At 38.9% G+C, this 21,185-nt stretch overlaps 3 protein-coding genes across 3 annotated transcripts; 2 read left to right on the top strand and 1 right to left on the bottom strand.

Moving 5' to 3' along the window:
- Nucleotides 1–3,586: 3,586 nt before the first annotated feature.
- Nucleotides 3,587–6,964, bottom strand: mettl18 (methyltransferase like 18). Its single transcript, XM_026356152.1, has 2 exons — nt 6,799–6,964; nt 3,587–4,583 (listed from the first exon to the last, which is right to left on the bottom strand). Exons 1-2 carry the CDS (start codon nt 6,901–6,903, stop codon nt 3,615–3,617), a joined length of 1,074 nt encoding a protein of 357 aa, XP_026211937.1. The 5' UTR covers nt 6,904–6,964; the 3' UTR covers nt 3,587–3,614.
- Nucleotides 4,866–12,585, top strand: zdhhc16a (zinc finger DHHC-type palmitoyltransferase 16a). Its single transcript, XM_026356151.1, is given in 13 exon segments — nt 4,866–5,599; nt 6,962–7,051; nt 9,389–9,541; nt 9,543–9,647; nt 9,757–9,951; nt 10,043–10,131; nt 10,309–10,337; nt 10,434–10,567; nt 10,757–10,840; nt 10,948–11,021; nt 11,584–11,707; nt 11,910–11,980; nt 12,094–12,585. Coding segments are annotated over 12 exon segments (1,245 nt in total). The 5' UTR covers nt 4,866–5,599; nt 6,962–6,967; the 3' UTR covers nt 12,197–12,585.
- A 1,569-nt stretch (nt 12,586–14,154) lies between these two features.
- Nucleotides 14,155–20,765, top strand: ubtd1a (ubiquitin domain containing 1a). The gene is made up of 5 exons (XM_026353871.1): nt 14,155–14,456; nt 14,884–14,970; nt 18,767–18,994; nt 19,521–19,706; nt 19,885–20,765. The coding sequence occupies exons 1-5, from the start codon at nt 14,405–14,407 to the stop codon at nt 20,097–20,099; spliced, it is 768 nt and encodes a 255-aa protein (XP_026209656.1). The 5' UTR covers nt 14,155–14,404; the 3' UTR covers nt 20,100–20,765.
- Nucleotides 20,766–21,185: the final 420 nt, after the last annotated feature.

Below are 21,185 nucleotides of genomic sequence, written 5' to 3'. Positions count from 1 at the left end.
CTCAAGTGAAATGTAATGAGATTAAATAACTTAGAGGAAAATAATTGAGTTTCATATACTTTATTAGCAATAAAAAATACTTCACATAAACTTTGAAAACCTTTAATCGGCAACTTAGAAACTTGTTCATTTCACTCTCAGTAATGTCATATAAAATTTTACATTAACAATTGTTTTCATTTGAAGAACAATATTCACACTTGTACAAACAAAAGTAAAAACACACCACATACGCCATGCATTAATGCCTTCTTGTGGTCTCTGGTGTTCTCCAGTATGGCTGACAAACTAGTACCATGCCAAAAGAACTGAGCCCATAGATGACACCTGAAGATGCCACCATCTATGGAATTCAGTTCTCATAGTAGAGCACTTACAGAGCCTAGATTTGGATCCTTCCATGTCTTAATCATTTGAAAAAACTCAAGTCCTTTTATTAATGCTCTTTTGCAGTTTACTGTATATGTGTAAATGAATAAAAAAGAAAACAAAGTAAACCACCCTAAACCCAATAAAGCATCATAAAACTGTTGGAATTAAAAAAAACAACAGTTGGTTTAACATATATTATGTATAACATGTTGAGGTATACTATAATTATATGTACTATGATTAGTATAATAACAATATTTCTTTCAGTTGATTAGGCAAAAGGTCTTTGCGGAAGAGATTAAAGATTACCATGAACAGCAATCAGTAATAGTTGGCTTCTGAATTATACAGTAACACAATAGATTTAAAACATCTATTTTATCTAAGCTAAATGAAACTGAAGGGAAAACAAACCTCTAAAGTGCAGTTATGATTAAATGGATCAAATCCAGCGGTTTAGACGGAGACAATGATGAGTTTCAGGGTCATCTGAGGAATCCAACCATCTTCTCAACCAAGTATTCCTGGAAATGCTTCACAACCACTAAAATGAAAGTCTGTCCACTGGGCTGATGCACTGAATCAGGTCATGGTGATAGTGCTTTGGTCAAGGCATGAAATGACTCATCAGTTATAGCTGTACACTCCCAGGAAAAGAACATTGGGACATTGTGATTACTGACAAACAGTTGGTCGACGTATCTTTGAACCCTCCAAAGTAAGTTTGATATTAACTAACCGCCATTGTATTACAGGATCTCTTCCTTCAACACCAAAAAAAAAAAAAAAAAAAAAAAAAAAAAAAAAAAACTTCATTCAAAGCCGGGAGTCAGTGTCGACAGTTGCAGTACAATGAGATCATTTCTCTGTGCTACGTCAGCCACAGTAGTTTATTTAGTATGTGTGAACATTCTTTTGGGATACGTGCAATACGGTACATTGAACTTTCTGAGGAAGGCCACACCTGAACATGTACAGGAAACTCCTATCTTTCCGGCAGTTAGACTGGGAAACAACCGGTTCTACAGCCTGTTGCTAGACAAGAAATCCTTCATTTGGGCATGAGCCCATTCTTAAATCCTTACTATATTAAACAGCTCTTATTCAAAGACCAGCTAGATTAAGCTAATATGACAGTATTAATCTGCTGGTGCTCAGAAAATGTGGAAGTTGGTATTTCTAAAAACTCTTTTTGACCTCATTCTAACAATTTCACAACTTTTGAACATGTTGAAAATTTGTAGCTTGTATTTACTATAGACATATACAAAGAAATGTGTCTAGTTGTATTTTTCAAATCAATCATAATTTGGCCAGTTTAATACTTTTCCATCTATATACTTACCACAGTTATTCACCAAAGATTTTACATCTCCTTATAAAGACCTCCCAGGTCTGTCCTCTTGACTCAAGCTTTAAACACACTTCGGCAGTCCAACTTCAACAAAAATATGTTTCGCCATTGAATAAGCACCAAGTCTTGTCCAAACTGAGGGAGCACGGGGTAAGCCATCCCTCCCCCTGGTCCACCTGCATGTTCTGCTCGTTCTCCCATGTCCTCCAAGTCCCAAGGAAGGATACAGCATACCGACTGACATTCAGAGCAGAGAACCTTAAATACCACCACCTTTCACATCACCCATCAGCCTCCCTCCTCCTTGCTATCTGTTTTTCATACACTCCCTCTGTACGGTAAGCCCGACAGTCACTTCCCAGTAAGAAGGAAACAGTGGGAGTGAACAGCACGCCCCCTCACAGTGAATCAACACATAAGAGTTTCTGAGGAAAACCATCTGACTGGCCCTGCCCCCTGTTCCCATAAAGTAAGCAGGGGAAAGGCTGTGTCTACTCGAGGAACCAGGAATTCCCCCATAAGTCATGAACAGCTGTCGAGATGAGAGACGATGACAAAGCGGATACAGTGGAAGCTTGCCAGCTAGGCATATGCAAACAGAAAGCGTGTTAGGTGCTTGTATGTGCGCAAGAGTGAAAGAGTGTTTTAACACTACAGTATATTGACATAATAAGTAATTGGAAATTCTGTCCTCACATGGTGGGTGTCGAAATGCTCAGTCATGTTTGAGCTGGTGACATTGTTTCCTAGAAAACAGTTTTATCTTTGCTAAATATTATTTATCAGCACGGCAATGTATGCTACTTGCGTCACAGGCATGTTTGGGATGAGATCAATTCATGTGAATGTTTGTGTAGCTGGAGTCATTTATTCAAGTGAGTGTATTTGATAAGGCACTTCCTAAAATAACTTTGTTTGCCATCTAGTCATATTCAAACATGACAGGGATGTGGTACTGACTGTCAGTCAGATGAACATGACGGGACTGGGTCAGCAGGGTAAAACCACCATTTTAAAATAAGCTATGTAGCTAGAAACTACTATTCATACAGTTTCATTGTTGAGTATCCCTGTAGAAAACCCCTGTCATTCCCTCAACCTTTTTGCCTAATACACCCAAAAACAAGAAACTAGTCTGGACTAGTGCATACTTCCTCAGAAAAAGCCCTGGCAAATTAATTCAGTGGATTTCCTTGATCTGGACGAAAAGGGGATTCCACATGAAGTTGGAAAAACAACAGAATAGTTCCTTTCTTGTACGTGGATGCATATCTGAGCATATTTCCAGGATGTACACTCATAATATTGTGTCATGACCTTTTGCTTTGCAACACCCAGATTATGCGCTTAATTTAAGTAAAGGTAAAAAAACTACTGAGAACCTAGGAGCCATTACTAGAATGAAAGGTACAGAGACCCCCATAGAGTCACACCATTGATGTGCAGTGACTCTAGAATCCACTTTCAAACTACATCCTTGGGCTGGTGGGATAAGTTGCAATTGACATTTTGTGCTGGACTTCAGAAACAAGCCTGGCTTTCATGCTGCTGTTTGAACACTGGGGAAAATCACTCTCAAAGGTCACTGAGCCCATTTCCTTTCTTTCCTCCCCATGCATCTAAAGACCTGTAACAGCCCCTTTCAAACGCACTTTAGTTACTGGCAGACATATTCAAATTTCTATATAGGAAGTGAAGAAAGGTGTAGATAACTAAAGGGCTAACGGAAGATGAGACAGCATTCTTGATTACAACTTTACCACTGTTGCTCTCATGCATTTCATCTCCTTAAGTTTCATATATAAGACTGAAAGACAACTGTTTTTTTTTTGTTTTTTTTAATTAAAGTTTAATCACCAAACTCTTAACACAGCAAAAGAGTCTTCATTCAGGGGCCCTTTGCTGTTTTTAAACGTAGGGCTACTACATGCCTCTGAAGTCCTTCTTCCCCATCCCACAGATGATCCACAGAGAAATCCCCTCTCTGCTCCACAAAAGTCTTAAACAGGTGCAGTCCACCACCTACACCAAAGTAATGAGATTTGGTGGCGAGGTAGACAAGTCCGTCTGGTGCCAGCAGTTTGTGGAGGGTCTCGTGTAGAGCAGGATAGTAAGCAGTGTTGTAAATAGTCTCTGACGTGAATATAATATCGTATTTGGGGGGTGGATCTGATTTTAAAACCAAAGCAAGGAATGTGCTCCAGTCACCAGAGAAAAAACAACACTTGCCTACTGACGGGTGCTGTGACGGGTCTGAGGCTCTCTTTTTGGGAGGTGGGTTGCTATCCCTTAGCTTCTCTTTTTCTTTCACCTTCCTATCACAACCAGCTTCCTCCTGTACTTTTCCTTTTGCCCTCCCTTCTTCGTGATCCCCACTGTCCACTTCATCGTCCTCTTGGCAGTTTAGTATTACATTTGGCACTGTGAGCTGTTCAACAACAGTACTGTTATAATCTTGGAAGTGGACCTGCTTGGCTCCTCTTTTCAAAGCCAATATCCCCAACAGCCCCGCACCACAGCCCAAATCCAAAACCGCCTTCCCCCCAAAGGTCTCTCCGCGTTTCTCAATCAGATCTAGAAGGTCATACGTGCACTCCCACACCCTAAGCCCTCCCTCGTACACGCCAGAGATGAGATCAGACTTCTGCTCCGCGGTGCGAGAAAGAATTTTCTCCCCGTCGTCTCTCTCGGAGGCCGTCTTCTCAAAAACAGTCTCATTGAGGAAGTGGAGAGGAGGAAGAGTTCCAATGGTAACCGTTTCAAAGACAGCATCCATAGGGAGGAACTGTGGGTCAGATGGCGGAAGGTGCTTTTTGGCCTCTTTTACTGGTTCAGCTGGTTTGGTAGAGTCCTCAGTCTGAAAAATACAAAGCAGTACACAAGGTTCAGGAACAACTGTTTTTAGTCAGTTATGTGTGTGTCTGATAGCTCCGGATGAATACACAGCTGCACAGACAATGCGTTTCAAGTTGACAACATGACTTGAGGCACGTTGACAGTATTGGCATAAGTAAACAATAACTAGTAACTGTAGAACTGTAAATTTTTCTAATTTATGTGATCATGGCTGGTGGTTTATAAAAAAGGTAATAATAAAAAAAAGGATATCATAAATATTCTTGTGTGCAAAATGAACTTGGTCAATGTTTTAGTACACTAAATAAAAAAAATATATAAAAGGCCTTATAGCTGTACTACACCTTATCTTGATTACTTACGTCTATACTTTAAATTCTTATTATTCAACCTAACTAGCGGTGAGGGGTCACGCCTCTTGAGACATTTGATAAATACACAGAAAATGAGTTAAAATAATTTCACAACTCCAAGTTTCGGTTAACACGGCTCATGTGACATCTGCTGACGAAATCACTGTTTTGACGTCAATGAAGCAGATGCAAGAACTTAAATTACAACAAATATGATTAACCTAGACATGAGGCTGCTGGAAATCAGCTATATCATTTACCTATTCCTAAAACAATGCAAAAAATAAAAATATCATCCGTGGATTGGATTAGATTGAAATGCTTGACAAGTTTGTTGCATGCCTCTCTGGAATGAGGTCAGACATAACAAAAACAACTCAGTCTACAGTCAGTGTGAACTCCATTTTTGCTATGACTCTTTATTGACATGTCCTTTCTGTGTCGTCAAGGCTCATTGGCACAGAAATGGCAAACCTACGCTCTTTTGCGGATGCACACCTGAGAGAAGATTCTTCATTGTTAACTGTAATGGAATCATTCACACAGTGGAAATTACTCAATTCAAGAATCTGCATATGAGTTGAAAGTGTGTCTGAGGGCGTGTGCTACTGCGGTCTGGTTCTGTGCTCCAAGAGGCAGCTCATGATACTTTCCAGGAAGACAGGTGATTGTTGACTATTTAATTCTCTCTTAATTTGTTCCATATTTCAGTATTAAATAAAATATTTATAAGGAAATTATTATGGGTGTCACAGTAGTTGTATAAGCAGTACAGAAATTGTATAAAGTCATGTCATCAATTGACCAGATGTTTTTTTTGTTTTGTGATCTCAGTTCCTTTCTGTTTTATTTATGTCTATCGTGTAGACGGGGTGAAGAATGAGCTTTCTCATTTGATTACTAAACTATAATTACAGAGTTTCGCTCTGTGTTTTAATGCTAACCTAACGTAACTTGTTGTCCTTGAATCCTGCAATGCAATAGAAATGAATGTGTGTGTTGTGATACAAATACTAACACTATTAAAAGACAAACAAACTAAAAACAGTTAAGAGGCTTTAAAGTCTCACTCCTGCTCATCTCTTCACTATTCTAGTGTTTATAGTATGGGTGCCTACAAATCCTTTATATCAAGTCTTAAGGCTTAAGAAACAATTCACAAATAGTTGTGGAGATGCAAACAAGTGTACAGACCACACAACGGCAGTAGGCCTGATCAGACAGTGGATTTGCATGCACTCCAGTAACCAGGTGAGCCTCCTACAGGGACAGGGTTTGGCAACTGGCAGCAAGGTGTAGAAACCTGGCCCACAACACATGAGAGACACACACCCATCTACAGTAATGGGCCTGCAGCAGTGCATGTATCCACCTTCGGGTTCCTTGTACTTCACATCTCCCATGAGTTTACCTGGCATGTGTCCCGGGACACAGGTGTGATTTACTGCTGTAAACTGCAAAGCCCTGGAGCAGGTGAAGAAAACAGACCAACACTTCACTGGCACACAACTGCCCTCTATTAGGAACATTTGCAGTGTGGATGGCATCATTAATGCCTCTCACCGAAGTTATGGTTCACTAACTCCTGTCTGGCAGGTGTTTTGGGGACCTCTGTTCTTTCTCAAGGCCAGCAGATCCTACTGAACTGTCAACCACAGCAACACTACATACTGAATATGCTGATTCCAATGTTCACCATGTGAATACGTTTAAATTACAGACTGAATCACCACCACTGACCATTCCTGTAAATGTTTTTTCTACTGTATACTTCCTGTACTCCCATCTACTACGTTCCTGTGTATCAATAGCTGTTTAGTAGTAGTAATCAGCTCAAATAATAACTGAGCTAACTATACTCACAGATTTAGCAGCACTGTCTTTCTTCTTAATTTCTAATTCATTTCCATCGACGTCGTCCGGGTTTATTGTTTGTTCTGGGACGACAAAATTAAAACAAAATGACATGATGACTAATGACACCGCACACAGCTCTGATGGAAAGTCACTTTCTTGTTTCCTACAGCTTCACATGGGCCACATGGCGAGCGAACGTCTTCTTCCTCTTTACTTCGGCACACTAAACGCAGCGATGGCGTATTGCTGCCCTCTTCAGGTTGGATGTCGTCATTGCTTTATTTGGAAGTTGTTCTATGTGGTTTATAAGAGGCCGTGTGTGAGAACTACAACCCCTGTCAGTTCTGAGAATCTCATATATGTTACCAACACATATATGTGTTATTTTCCATAGTGTTAAATGATGTTTTCTTAAATGTGGGAAATGGAGTGGGGTTTTCTTTGCTTGCTGATGATGGGGCAATGTGGAAAAGAGGAGGAAATGTGGATTTTAATGTAAGGAAACTACAAGATGCCATTAGTAAATAAATGGAAAACTGATCATAAATAGGGTTTTAGATTCTAAGTGGATAAAACAAAACAAACAAACAAAAAAACGTTTTTACAAGGAAGAGAATTAAGAGTGATCTTAATGTCCAGATTAATAAGGTTAAATCTCAAGATGGTGAAGCGCTTCAAATTTTTAGAAAATGAAAGACTCACTTGGTCTGTGTACCTTCACAAAATAATTGAATAATCTATAAAGGTCTTATGAAGTAAGTGGTGACCGGTTGGCATTAAAAAACAGATATGTAGGGATAGTTAGATCAGATTAGATGGCCATAAAAATAGTAACTTGGACACCTCAGTAAAAATTAGTAAAAAGAATGAGAGCAATAACTAAGCAAAAGATAAAAGAAATGTGGCAGGAACTATGGGAGGATGGAAAAACTAGCAGATTGTGGCAAAAGAAAGTAGGAGACCAGAGATATACAGCAAGAACTAAGAGTGAGGAGTCAATAATATCCAGAATGAGATTTGGGCAAACAAGATTAAACGGTACGTTGCTTAAAAAAGGGAGGTACAGTAAGAGTAATTGTGATTTTTGTGTTCAGGAAGAATCACTTTCTCTTGTAATGAAAGATTGTCCTGGATACAACACTGGGTGTAGGGAACTAATTCAAAACCTTCATAAAAGGAATTTGATATTTAAGCTAGATGGATTGTTGCAGAGGAGCTCTGGAGATAAGTTATATAGTTAGATATATTCACATATCTGAGGAGAACCAATCCATAAGAGAGAATTTAGTTTAGTTTAGTGTAGTTTAGTTACTTTTTCTTTTTTCTTTTTTTAAGTATGAGTTTGTCATGATCCTGATCCACACTCATTCCCACTTGGTGACGGTAATGCTCCAATAAGTTGTTTGCCAAACGCCAATAAACACCATAAAGAAGAAGAATAAAACCGAAGAAGAAGAACTATCTTGACTCAGTCTACCAAGATGCCTTTCGGTGATAGCGCATGCGCTCTAACTCCGGATCTGGATCAGATTGGAAACTGTCACATAAGGTCCCAGATCGTGCTTTTCTGCGCTAATATGTGACAATAATCCTGTTTTTCTTTTAATGCTTCTCCAAATGTCGAAGGGAAGAATGGTTTCGATAGTTTGCTTGCCTCCTTAAAACCGTGAGTATTCCCTATAATAAGGCAAATGTTGAGCCGCGCCGCACAGCAGCGGACATTTGAAAAGGAAAATAGCGTTTGGTGCACAAACAAAGGGGATTTGGGAGCGTTAGGATACTGCTAGACTCCACACAGCATTGTGCATTGTGGTCACATTAATTGTCATGGCCTTCATGGGGCTAAAGCTAACCGCCTTACAGTGGTCTTTGAATATCCACAACATCCCTGATGGAGTGAAGCTGAATGCTGCTGCTGTATAAGTCGGCTCCACCTCAGACCACTGCCCCTCCAACCTCAGGTGCAGTGGCTGCCAGCTAACCTAATAAACCTCCACCCAGTCTCCACCCTGTGCGGAATGCAGCAAAGCAAGAGTGTTTTGTCCATTTAGACTTTTGACACTAGCCAACCCATGTGTGCGCACCTCCTCTGTCGCTGCGTTATTCACCAGCCGACTGTCGGGTTGCTTCATCTAAATCGTAGTTAAGTCAAGTGAAAGTTTGACTTAGTACAGATCGATATGGCGAATTATCTAAACAACTTGACAGCCAGAAAAACTGCGTTGACTGCCTCTCAAATTCAACACATGGTAAGTTTATAATAATAATAATAATAATAATAATAATAATAATAACACCGGATTAGAGCAGGAAGGATCGAGTCGTTTTTAAGGTACAATGCCAAACAGGTTGTGATGATATCTTCCAGTTTCTAAGAATGAACTGGATAGCTTTGGGTTTGGGATTATTGATGAGAGAAAACAAGCAGTTACCGTTTGAGTTGAGAAATATATAGATAGCAGATTACACTTTATGAACATATTTGTTAATTTCACCTCTACAGACGCTCCTTTTTGTTGTAGATGGACGTATTGTAATTTGTAAATTAAAGATTGTGAAAGTGTACAATTAATTGTTTTTTTTTCTTTCCTGGTAGGTGTGTGCATATTACAGATGCAGAATGAGGTGGTGTCCCAACTCAGTGCTCCACCTGCTGCGCTCTGTGCGCCTACGGTCATGTACCAGGAGAGGAAGAACCAGAGTGCCTTCGTGGATTAAGGAGATATGGGCTTACATGAGACTACTGGGGACAGTCGCTTTACTTTAACTCCCTCACAGACTCAGATGTGGTCTTTGACTCAATCTTTGAACCTGTGTTTTGGACTGTGGATTATGTCACCCGCTGGTTTGGCGTGGTGAGTGTGTGTGTTTGTCTGTGCTCTCATTTAATTAATAGCAGAACAGATTTGAAGTGTTTCTCTTTAACAACACTCCCCATGGGTATCCACTGTCTTTGTCTCTAAGGTGTTTGTTTGTCTAGTGGTGATACTGACCAGCTCCATCTTGGTGATAGCGTATGTGGTCCTATTGCCTCTGATCCTCAGCACGTACTCCCCTGCGTGGATTGCTTGGCACGTTTGTTATGGACACTGGAACCTCATCATGATTGCTTTCCATTACTACAAGGCCGCCAAGACGTCCCCTGGGTATTCCCCCACAGTAAGAGATCATCTCTATTAGTCTGCAGAACCACAGAGCTGTCCTAATGTAGCTTTATAAGAGCTTAAATAACGAGAATGCCTTCTTTCAGGAAAAAAATGACACCCCTTTTGTGTCCGTCTGCAAGAAATGCATCATTCCCAAACCAGCAAGAACACACCACTGTGGTATCTGTAACAGGTGAGTCAGTATTTTTTCTTTATAGGTAAACAATAGAAGGGAAGGCCTGGTTATCAAGAACCTTATCTGGTGCTGGACTCCACAACTCTGTTGGATATCGTGGTCTCGTGTTAAGCTAGAAAAATAAACTGGTCCATGTTAGAGCTAATGATCTAATGTTTTCCTTTTCTTTTTTAGATGCATTCTGAAAATGGATCATCACTGTCGTATCCTTCATGCAAAAATTATTTTAGATGATTTTTTTAAAATCATATAATGTGAATAAGAGGAGTTGGTGGTTGTCCTTAATGTCAGCATCTCAGCCTGGTTAAATAACTGTGTGGGCCATCTTAACCATCGTTACTTCTTTTCCTTCTGCCTCTTCATGACACTGGGTTGTGTCTACTGTAGCATCAGTGGTAGAAACCTGTTCCTAGAGGCATACAATGCTCTTGAGGTAAGATTCTCAAACCGCTTCTTTAGACTGCTGCTGCCTGTGGGTCTGCTTGGAATATTTGTCAATTTTACTCTGTTACTTGTTCTGCGTGTCTGGTGTCTTTCTCTGCGGGACGTAACTGTTCAGTACTGACACTTCCTTGTTGCTGTCTTCAACTTTTGGGTCTGTGTTTGTGGGCTGATCTATTAGCGGTATAAGCATTTGGATGTGGAAAAACCAGGGGTACCAGTAACAGGGATGGGACTTCTTATAGGGATACTCCCCCCTGGCCAGGTACTGTTAAAAAAATGCACACACAGCAACATGTTGGAGTCTCTCTTTGTTTGTCATCGGATAGTTGTAAAACATCTGCTCTTTTCATTTTATTTAAAACCAAACAGACACCTGCACCACCGTACACCTTTAAGGACAAGATGATTCATAAGAGTATCATCTACATGTGGGTTCTAACCAGGTAAACAATAACATCTCATATCACTTTTCATGCATACTTCACCATTATTAGCTTGTGTTATTATGCTAAGTAATGTTAACAAAGACCGTACTCGAAACTAATCAAAGGATTATGTATGTAGTGTATTGTAGTTTATGTAGTGACTGGAAAAGTGACTTACAGCCAAACATATCAACATGCATATTAAATGTGCTTTAATGTTTAAGTGTGTTGTAGAACAACTTTGGATAACAATGCAGTGTACAAGGAAATACCCAAAAGCAAAAAAAAAAAGAAAAAAAAACCTGATAGTGGAGCGATAAATGATTAAGTCTTTAAAAAGCAATCAGACTTCCTCATTGTCAAGTATAATCGGCAGAACCAAGTTTGCAATTAGTTTGACATAGTCTGTGATCGCATTCTGTTAAGAGTAAAAATAGGCTATATTGATAACATTCATATCAACTCTTACCTATAAACTATAAATTTCTCACTGCTGCTGTCAGTAAATCTTGTAAAACTGTGACATTGTTTTTTTATCACCTTGGTAGTGGATCAGATGAAATCTGTTTTGTTCTTTCAGCACAGTGGGAGTGGCCCTGGGAGCTCTGACAATTTGGCATGCAGTCCTCATATCGAGGGGAGAGACCAGCATAGAAAGACACATTAACAGCAAAGAAACCAAGAGAATGGCAAAATGGGGGAAGGTGAGCATGTTGAGCATGATAATTGAATGAGAAATAAAACATTTTTATTTAAGAGTTAAACATGGTTGTGAAATGTGAGGGCAGATTTATTTCATGATGAGCCACAAATCCTCATTTAAAAGAAGCATTTTTTTTGTTTAATGGCACTGATGTTTAAAAGGTTTTAACTGTTCATTTTATGTTTTGTTGACTGCTCTGCCAGGAATACAAAAATCCATTCAACTATGGAAAGCTGAATAACTGGAAAGTCTTCTTTGGTGTGGAGAAGAAAAGGTGTCTTTTTTTCTGATGTTTGTAGAGATTTTGTTTGTCAAAGTAATTCAATCCATCATGTATGACCAATGCTGACTTGCTGCCACACATTTTGCTTTGTCTTTTGTCTTTAGTCACTGGGTGACGCGTGTTCTCCTTCCCTCTGGCCACGCCCCACACGGTGATGGTTTGAAGTGGGACGTCTTCCCAGTTAAAAAGGATTTGATACCTGTATGACAGAGTCTACTTGTAGCCCCTTTTCTACAGACTTTGCTGTGTCCATCCTGCTCTGGTCCTTTGATTTGGTTGATTTAAAGGATCCTTGCATAGTCGCTCTATACAGCTGATGAAGTCGGGTCAGATCAACCTCCGATACCTCAGAAATTTGCTGTGGCATTTGTCATGGTTCAGTGGTCTACATTTTTCAGCAATGAAAAAGCAATGTGTAAAGGGTGGTTTGCTCTTTGGGTTTTACTTAGAAACTGGTATTACTTGACTCTGAGCATTGTGCTAGTCTTGGGTTGTTTTTTTTACAAGCCACATGTACTGACTGACATATCATTGGACTGAAGTACTTGTAAAATTTAGATTTTCTTTTTATTGAAAAGAGACCTAAAAATAAAAAAGAAATATATATATAAAACTAAAACAGCTTTGGGACACGAAGGTTTATGTCAATCTTTTCACCTCTCTATCCCTTTTGCACACTCCAGTCCAATATTCTCATGTAGTTTGAACTGCAGTACCATGATAATATGCTATTTATCTTTTTTATTTACCTGTTTGGTTAATAAATCTTTATAACTTGTTTAAATAATTGTACACTGTCATATTGTGTTTTTAGTAAAGACGAATTATTACTACACTCACTATAATTTAAAGTCTAAAGCAAACTTTAAATGACATATTTTCACTCTAGTAGGCATCTGTTCCTGCATAACTGTAGATTATTGTAGTATTTTTACTCAAGTATTTAGAGCATACTGAGCAGACAAAATACAAATTACAGGGTTATGTCACAGTGTTGCTTACGCAGACAGGCCCAGGGACATGCATAGAGGAGGATTAATTGTGATACATGCCAGATTTGATCTTCAGATTGATCTGAATATATTACAACAGCAATAAGCAGCCACTGCAGTGGGGATGCAGTAATATTAAATAAGATATGAAAGTTTCCTTTTCAGATGACTTAGTAGCCATTAGACCAAAATCTTGCAGGCATGAATTGATTGATAACAGTAAGGAATAAGATAAATATGTTATTATTTTCTGATTAGTGCATTTGATGAGCTGCTTAGTGCTAATGTTGTTTGGTAGAAATGGTATTATCAAAGAAAGAGGTGATAAAGAGACCTGAGGTTTAGCAATAATAACAGATTTCAGACTCTAACCCTCTTTTACTCTGTCACTACTGAAAACCACTACAGACACACATGCACGGAAATAATTCATCCAAACAACATATCAAGTTTGGTCCACTGTACACTATGTTCTGAGGCCTATGACAATTAATAATAATCATAATCATAATAATAGCTGGCTATTTACTAGAGTGAAACTGATTTATACAGTAATGACTGTGGGTTTGACTAAGCATAACCTGTGTGCTGGAGAAACGCTCAAACCTTCATTATGAGTTCTTTAGTCATCCATGCTCACCGGAGCACATTTGACAGGTTACAATAATTACATAGTGACTTTACTGAAAAAAAGAAACAATGAATACTACAGCCCTCTAAAATATGAGGAATAAGACACCTCAGGTTATGTTTCATACTTTTTATACTGTTATCACCTTATAAATGTGTATGCAACTATCAGAGGAATTTGACTAGATTACCTTGTTGCCAGACTAACAAAATCGAATCAAAATTAAAGTTGATAGTTTATTATAAATAGGCAAGATAAAGAAATAGAGTTTAAGATATCATATTTGTATTTTTCATTGTATCTGTTTCCACACCTTTTTATTGTTTTCTTATAATGGAAGTGTAAGTCTTTGCCTTTCTTTTACAAGACACTGATTATTCTGAAATCCTACTGGTTTTTCATGTCCACTGAACTTGTTTTCAGATGGCAGCGGTCTATTATTCTGAAGGAGTCATTTCTCAGTTTCTCCTCTTATTCTTTTGAGCGTGACGCAGGCTGGAGAAATCAGTCTTACGTGCGCATGCGTGCCGACTGATAAGGATTTAATGTTAGGTCGGCGCAAACGGATTGTGCGGGTGAGCTCCATTCACTATGAATCGGTGGGAATACAGATATTGATTGCAGTTTCTTTTAGCAGCTTCTGGGACTTTCTGGAGGCTCTGCAGGGCCAAACTCATCTCCAGCCCTGCACAGACACACTGTCCCCAGTTTGTCCGTCAGGCTGCTGATTCGCTGATTCTGCTGATCGTCGCATCAGGATTCAGTGATAACTTCACTTGGAAGTGACTTCGGATGTGGCAGGCAAATTGCAGACGAATGCATAATTTAGCAGACTGGATTTCCGGTAGGCAAAGAGACTCAGCGTATTGTTTTATTAATAACGATAAAATATAGTGATTTAATCAAATCTCACAGGAATTATTATTAATCATTGCAATAAATTCCAAATAGACAGGATTTATTACTGTTAAACAGACAACTTACATTGTTGTACTGCAAATATGTGAGTTGAAAATCAGAGGAAGGGTGGCGTGTCCCCGTCAGCTGGCGGTACACGTGACGTAAACATCGAAGCTGGTCTGACCTCACAAGAACACGGAGTGCTGAGCTGTCATTATTCACTGATGATGCTACTCATATAAGGCACCGATTTTTACACCACTGTTAATCGTTTGTTTATGCAGTATGAATGAAAATATTCAAATTTAAAGCTTTAATATTTGGATATGTGACAAACATGATAGACTTTCTCTCCTTGGTGTGAAATGTAGGGACAGTGATGGGAGGCTGTGTGGGGAGGAGCAGGACCGATGGACAAGGGAGTGCCCGAAGCTCGACAAGAAGCAAAAAACGTGGAGGTGAGAATCAGTAACATGTTGGGCTGCATCTTTTCAGATGTTTAAAAAAGCACATATGTTATTAAATATACTATGTATTGAAAATACACAGCAGAAGCTTAAGACACCATGTTCTTAACCCACACAGGAAAACTGTGACAGCATATTAAAATACTTATAGACAGGTGGAATATAAGACTCTGCCTTAACAACACATGCATGTTAAAATTCAGGATTATTTCCAGCAGCACCTCTGCTGCATGTCTTTATAAGTCTGAAAGCTTGCTGGTGTCAGAGGTTTCAGACGTCATGGCTTAGTCATGTGTCTAATCTGTGCTGAGGACCTGCCCTATTAGGGCAGCGTTTTAAATACAGTGCACATTGTTCAGTCCTTTCCTTGCTAAAAAAGCTGCTGTGCACTCGACTGGATTGTTATGCATTATGTATAAAGCAGCAGCACTAACTTGCAGAGGGAGTTTGCGTATTAGAGTTTGACCTACTTGGTGGAGATTTGTTGACTTGCTATAAAACATATTTATATGCAGAATGCTATGGTGTAAAAAAAGAAAAGACCTCTCACAACACTGTCAATGTCACAGGACTCAGTGGCTGCTTTTAGAGACCATTCTTGGTTTTTGGGATGCAGCATCTGATAGACCGATTTCCAGCATATCAATAACAAAGCTTTTATGGAGAAAAACAAAGTTTTCAGGTGATTCACACAAGTACAGTAGCTGCTCCATCAAACAGACTGTAATAGCCTGACAAGGGTTTATTGTCTGTTAATAGGTTTAGCGCGTTGCCTTTGGGTATTTCTATCCTGTCTCTAAATAGAGATGATAGGATTAAGCCTCTTGTGTAAAGAAGCTACCTTCTGGCTAGGACACTCATGTTACTTGGCCCATGTTGTTGGTCCTCCTTCCATGAACCGATCTTATGGTATTTTGGGCTCGTAGTGTTTGTTATTAGAAGGGATACAATTGGAGGGAGTTCGGTCATTTTTAAACAACTGGAGAAGTGTCAGAACTGAGCTCTCAATCTTAGTCTGCATATTGCGGCAAACTACATCAGGTGCCGTGTTGCAGAAAAGCTGTTTGGGCACAGCAGGGGCTCTCCTCTTCCTCTTGGTCGCTCTCTGTAGCTCATTATTGCGGACTGTTGATGTGTAGTAGTTGGACTCATCAGAGAAAAACAAACGGCTATGGGAGTACCTAACTCCAGAGAATTCAGCTACTATCATGCTCCAAATACACCCCTTAGGATCTTACTAAAGAGTAAGTATAGATTTCTGTCTGGGATGAAAAAAAAGCTTTTATGTTTTTTGTCCTCAGGTTTGTCGGCTTTGTTGTGCCACAGATTATCTTTGCGTTGAGTTAAAGGTTGTCTGTGCTGTTGACGCTTTTATTGTTGCACTGAAATTCATGTTGTTTATGGGGTATGCATTAATCAGTGTTTATTAGTTAAATATTTGAAACCATAGCTCAGCTGTCAATAGGCTGCTTCTACTTATCAGAACAAGTAGAAGCAACATGAAGGTAAGAGAATAAAGATGCAAGAAAAACAAACATTGTTTTGTACAGCATTTCTAAATATTATATATATATATATATATATATATATATATATATATATATATATATTATTATTAAGAATATTACGAGAACTACTACTACTATAGTAAGTAGTAAATAACATAACTAAATGATACTGAAAATAACACTTTCATGTATACATATCAATTTCTTGAATTCCTTTTATGACAGAGCTTTAGTTGTAGTAGTAGTTCTTCTTTCTACAAAGAAGTCATAAGAAAACAAAAACTGTCTGACTTCATCTGAAACAGCTAAGCTTAGATTCTAGGTACCTGGGCTTACAGCTGAGGAAACGCTGTCATAGCTGATCTCTTTGTACACTCACAATCCACAACAGTCAGGCTCACTGACATGCTACAGCGTACATACCATAAAGATCTCTGCAGTAATGTTTTGTTACAGTATGGAAAACTAGAAAGAAATCTAGTCACGTGTCTTATCGTGTTTTGTTTAGTGTGACTTCGTTCATGACCCACCTGAACTGAAGCTTCAAGTGTTGGCCTCACATTATTCCTGAACGTGTTTTATGTTTGTTTCTCCTCTAGCTGTTGTCAGCACATGTCTTGAATTAATTTCTCATCACAACACATCTGTGCAGCTTAACATTACCTCTCTCTCTCTCTCTCTTTCTCTTTATCTCTCTCTCTCTTTCTGTGAGTCAGGCTCCTTGTTAGGATCTCAGACAACCATGATTTACATTTGTTTGACTGCTATGCCAGTGTACTCATCTGTGTGTCCACAATAACAAAAGAAGACAAGAAGAATAAAGCCAATGTTTGTTCAGAAGAACCAGAATAGGAAGAATAGTGCATTCATTAATATGATAATATTAGAAACCCTCGATTGCAAGTATTATAGTTAAAATAATAAAAGATGACTTCATATTAGAACCATGCATTGATAAACGTCCTTTACTGCTAATGCATAAAATATAAATTATATTATGTTTAAATTGTGGACAAACAATTGTTTTTACACACCAATTCAGAAACAGCAGCTCCAAAAGTTGTTGACCCTGTTTACTTCACTGTGTTTATTTAAATGGATCAAATTACCATTTTTAGGTCCTTTAAGAAAACAAGCTACTGGCTGTACATGTACTGCAAGGTGAGAGTGGGACATCTGTTCATGTTTCAACACGACTGGAATGATTCTGGGACAAATACCTTAAGCAAAGCACAGACTTAAACTCCATACCTGCCGAGTTTAGAGACTTTGCACACCTGGATTATCTTAAACAAGAAGCCGGGCAGCTTCTATAAAGTATTGAATCAAGGGTCTGAATACTTTTCTAAATAAGAGGTTTCTTTTTTTGCTCTTTGCTAAAATTTGCAAAAATGTAAGTGACAGCTGAATTGTAGTGGGTTTATGTTTGTGTTTCTGTGTGTGCTTGCTGTAGTAGACTTGTGTGTTTCTGGCCAGAGTGCTCATCTGTCCAACCAATGCCGTTTGGGATAGGGGCAGATAAATCCTGTTATGTGGAAACTGATTACTGCCTATAATCCAGTAGTGTGTACTTGTGTGTGAGTGTCTGTAAGTGCACATGTATGTGTTTCTCGCCACTGCAATAATCCGCTGCACTATAAATAATCACTTTGATTTTCATCCCTCTGTGAATCAAATGGACTTTCTTGGTGTAGTAGTAGTAGCTATATTGTACAAGTGGAAAGACCTGCAGGATGCATTTGTTAAACAGTTTTATTAACTGTTAAAATTAAGCCTCTTTTACACTTCAAGGGGGCTTCACAGCGCCTCGTGGTGCTGAATATAAAGGTACCAAACCAGCGTTACTTCAACTCAAACTTTATCCATTAACTCATGATCATGTTGTACTGCATCAACTGCCGAAAATGTGCAAACCTTTTTCATTCACATGTTTTGAAGGCAACGTATATTCAGCATGCTTGTTATATGTCATTAAACGTCACACTGCTAAAGCCTGGGTGCCGGTTACCTGTGTAAAACACACACTGAAGCTCCTTTACATTGGCGTTTTAAAGTGCAGTGTAAATAGGCAAAGGTGAACGACACCTTTTCATTAATCAAGGTTTCAGTTACCTGAATTGTAACTTTTTAATGTGTCCTCTTCAAATTCACTCTTTATATCATTTTGAGAAGTATTTTTATTTATATTATTTGACAGTAATCATACTCAAATACTAGATGTCAATCATTTAAATGTTATTTGTTCAGAAATTACATTGAACACTGCTTTCTTTTCTTAGGACGTAATGAGCCACTAAAGAAAGAGCGTCCAAAATGGAAAAGTGAGTACCCGATGACAGAGGGCCAGCTAAGGAGCAAGAGGGATGAGTTTTGGGATACAGCCCCAGCCTTTGATGGACGGAAAGAGATCTGGGATGCACTAAGAGCAGCAGCTTTGGCTGCAGAGTGCAATGACCTGGAGCTAGCACAAGCTATAGTGGACGGAGCCTGCATTACTTTGCCACATGGTATGAAACCACTCACAGCCACGTGCCCTCTCAGATTTTGAGATGTGCTTTATCCAGCAATAAATTGTAAGCTGTAAATGTCCAGGAACGTCCAGCACAAATACATAACTCACTGTAATAATTCTCAAAATGTCAAAGGACAGTTTGCAGAATCCCATGCATGAGTTGTTCAGAGATTACAGCTGTAATAGTTACATAATAGTCGCAGTGCTGCGTGACCACTGTGAATGGATTGGTGCACAGAAAGCTATGACAGTGTTGATATATGGAAACAACAAAGTGTAGCAGCACAGGTGTATTTTTACTTTTAACCATTTTACTGGTACAATGACACAGGTTTTGTTGATGTAAATATGATGTATGTAAATATAATGTACTATAAATGTAATGACCTTATAGTTCCCTGGTTTATTGACAGTAGTTGGGAATGGAGAAGTAAGAAATCATCTCAGGGTAAAACTTGGTTGCTGTTACTAATAACCTTTTGGAAAGTGATGGTTTATCTAGGTCATTTCTTCCTCTGCAGGCTCTCTCACAGAGAGTTATGATGAATTGGGAAACCGCTACCAGCTCCCAGCGTACACTTTAGCTCCGCCTGTCAACCTCATCTCTGAAACATCCAGTGAGAACAAGGTTTCTGAATCCACACAAAAGCCATCTCAGCCCACTCCATGCAGACAAGAGTTCCAGCTGCGGGTGCGATTGTCAACAGGTAAGAAGCACCCAGCATGGCCTATAATAAATATATAATATCACATTAAAATCCAAAATAAGAACATAATTTTTGTATCCTTGCATTTTGTTTCTGGACACCTATTTTAGCTTTATAGTGTCTCACAGCTTGTTCAGGAATCCGTGTCAGCTCTGTCTCTTCCTTCTCATCTTCTTAGGAAAAGATGTGCGTCTGACAGCCAGCATGGCTGACTCCATCTCTGAGTTAAAGAAACAGCTGGAAGAACAGGAAGACATAGACGTAATCCGCCAGAGGTGGTTCTTTTCTGGGAAACTTCTGACTGACAAAACTCGTCTGCAAGATACCAAGATCCAGAAGGACTTTGTGGTTCAAGTGATTGTCAATATAAACCCTTCAGTCATAACTAACTGAGGAATGAGACAGAGGGCTATGAAGTAAAGAAAAGGACGTGCCAGAGAGGAGTGCAGTAATATGAGCAGGGCATGAAGGCATTTTTGGTACTGCAGTGGAATTTTGTGTACATTTTTATATAAGAATTTATTGCTTTTATATTGCTCCTTTTTGTATTTTTTTCCTTTGCCCAAACGAAGTAAGAATCTTGAAAAGCACTAAAACACTTTAGATTAAAAATAGCGTTGCACATCCCTAAGATGCACATCCTATTGTCTGTCTGTCTGTGTGAACATCAACTCACAGCTCTGTTGTTTACATGGGTTACCCTTCTTGTTGTGTGTGTCTGTACTTGTGCTTACTGATGGTTCCCCTGGGGATCTGTATAAGAAGATGCATTTTTCCTCTCTCTTTTTTTAGATAACTATCATGGGATTTGAGCTGTAGGATAGGTACGGCAGAAAAATCAGTTCCATACATGTTGTTTGGTCGTGTAACTGTGCACACTACATTTTCAAGTCACAGTTGTATATTCATGGTAAATACACAGAATGTAATGAAAGGACTTTTCTAAAAGGTAGGAATGATGAATGAGAAGATTTTTTTTTATTTCACCACTCCAAACAAGATGCTGTAGTTTAATGTAATAAGATGCTTAACGTACTTCAATAACTTATCAATAAATATTGTACATTTAAAGCCATTCTCAATGTTCATTCTTGACCTTGAAAACAGCAGAAACTCAACTAAAAGTATTCTTACTAGATTTTTTACTAGATTTCCTAACCCTAACAACTATTGCTTAGTAATGTATGAGCAGTTGTCATGTAGAACAATAATAACTGCCTGTCCAAAAAAAAAAAAGCCACCACCTTGATTTAACTAACCAAACAGGATAGAGCCTCCCACTAGATAATTACTGCATGGAAAAACATCTAAGGAGACTGTTGAAACATGAAAGATCATGTGGTCTGATTAGACCAAATTTACCCTGTTCCAGAGTGATGGGTGAAGTGATGCACCCATCATGCCTAGTGGCTACTGTACAAGGGTGTGGGGGCAGTGCTATGACCTGGGGTTGCTGCAGTTGGTCTGGTCTAGGTTCAG

The sequence above is a fragment of the Anabas testudineus genome, chromosome 15, assembly GCF_900324465.2.
Source record: "Anabas testudineus chromosome 15, fAnaTes1.2, whole genome shotgun sequence".
Taxonomy (NCBI): Eukaryota; Metazoa; Chordata; class Actinopteri; order Anabantiformes; family Anabantidae; genus Anabas; species Anabas testudineus.
The sequence above is the reverse complement of the archived record's forward strand: the minus strand, read 5'-3'. Positions and strand labels throughout refer to the sequence as shown.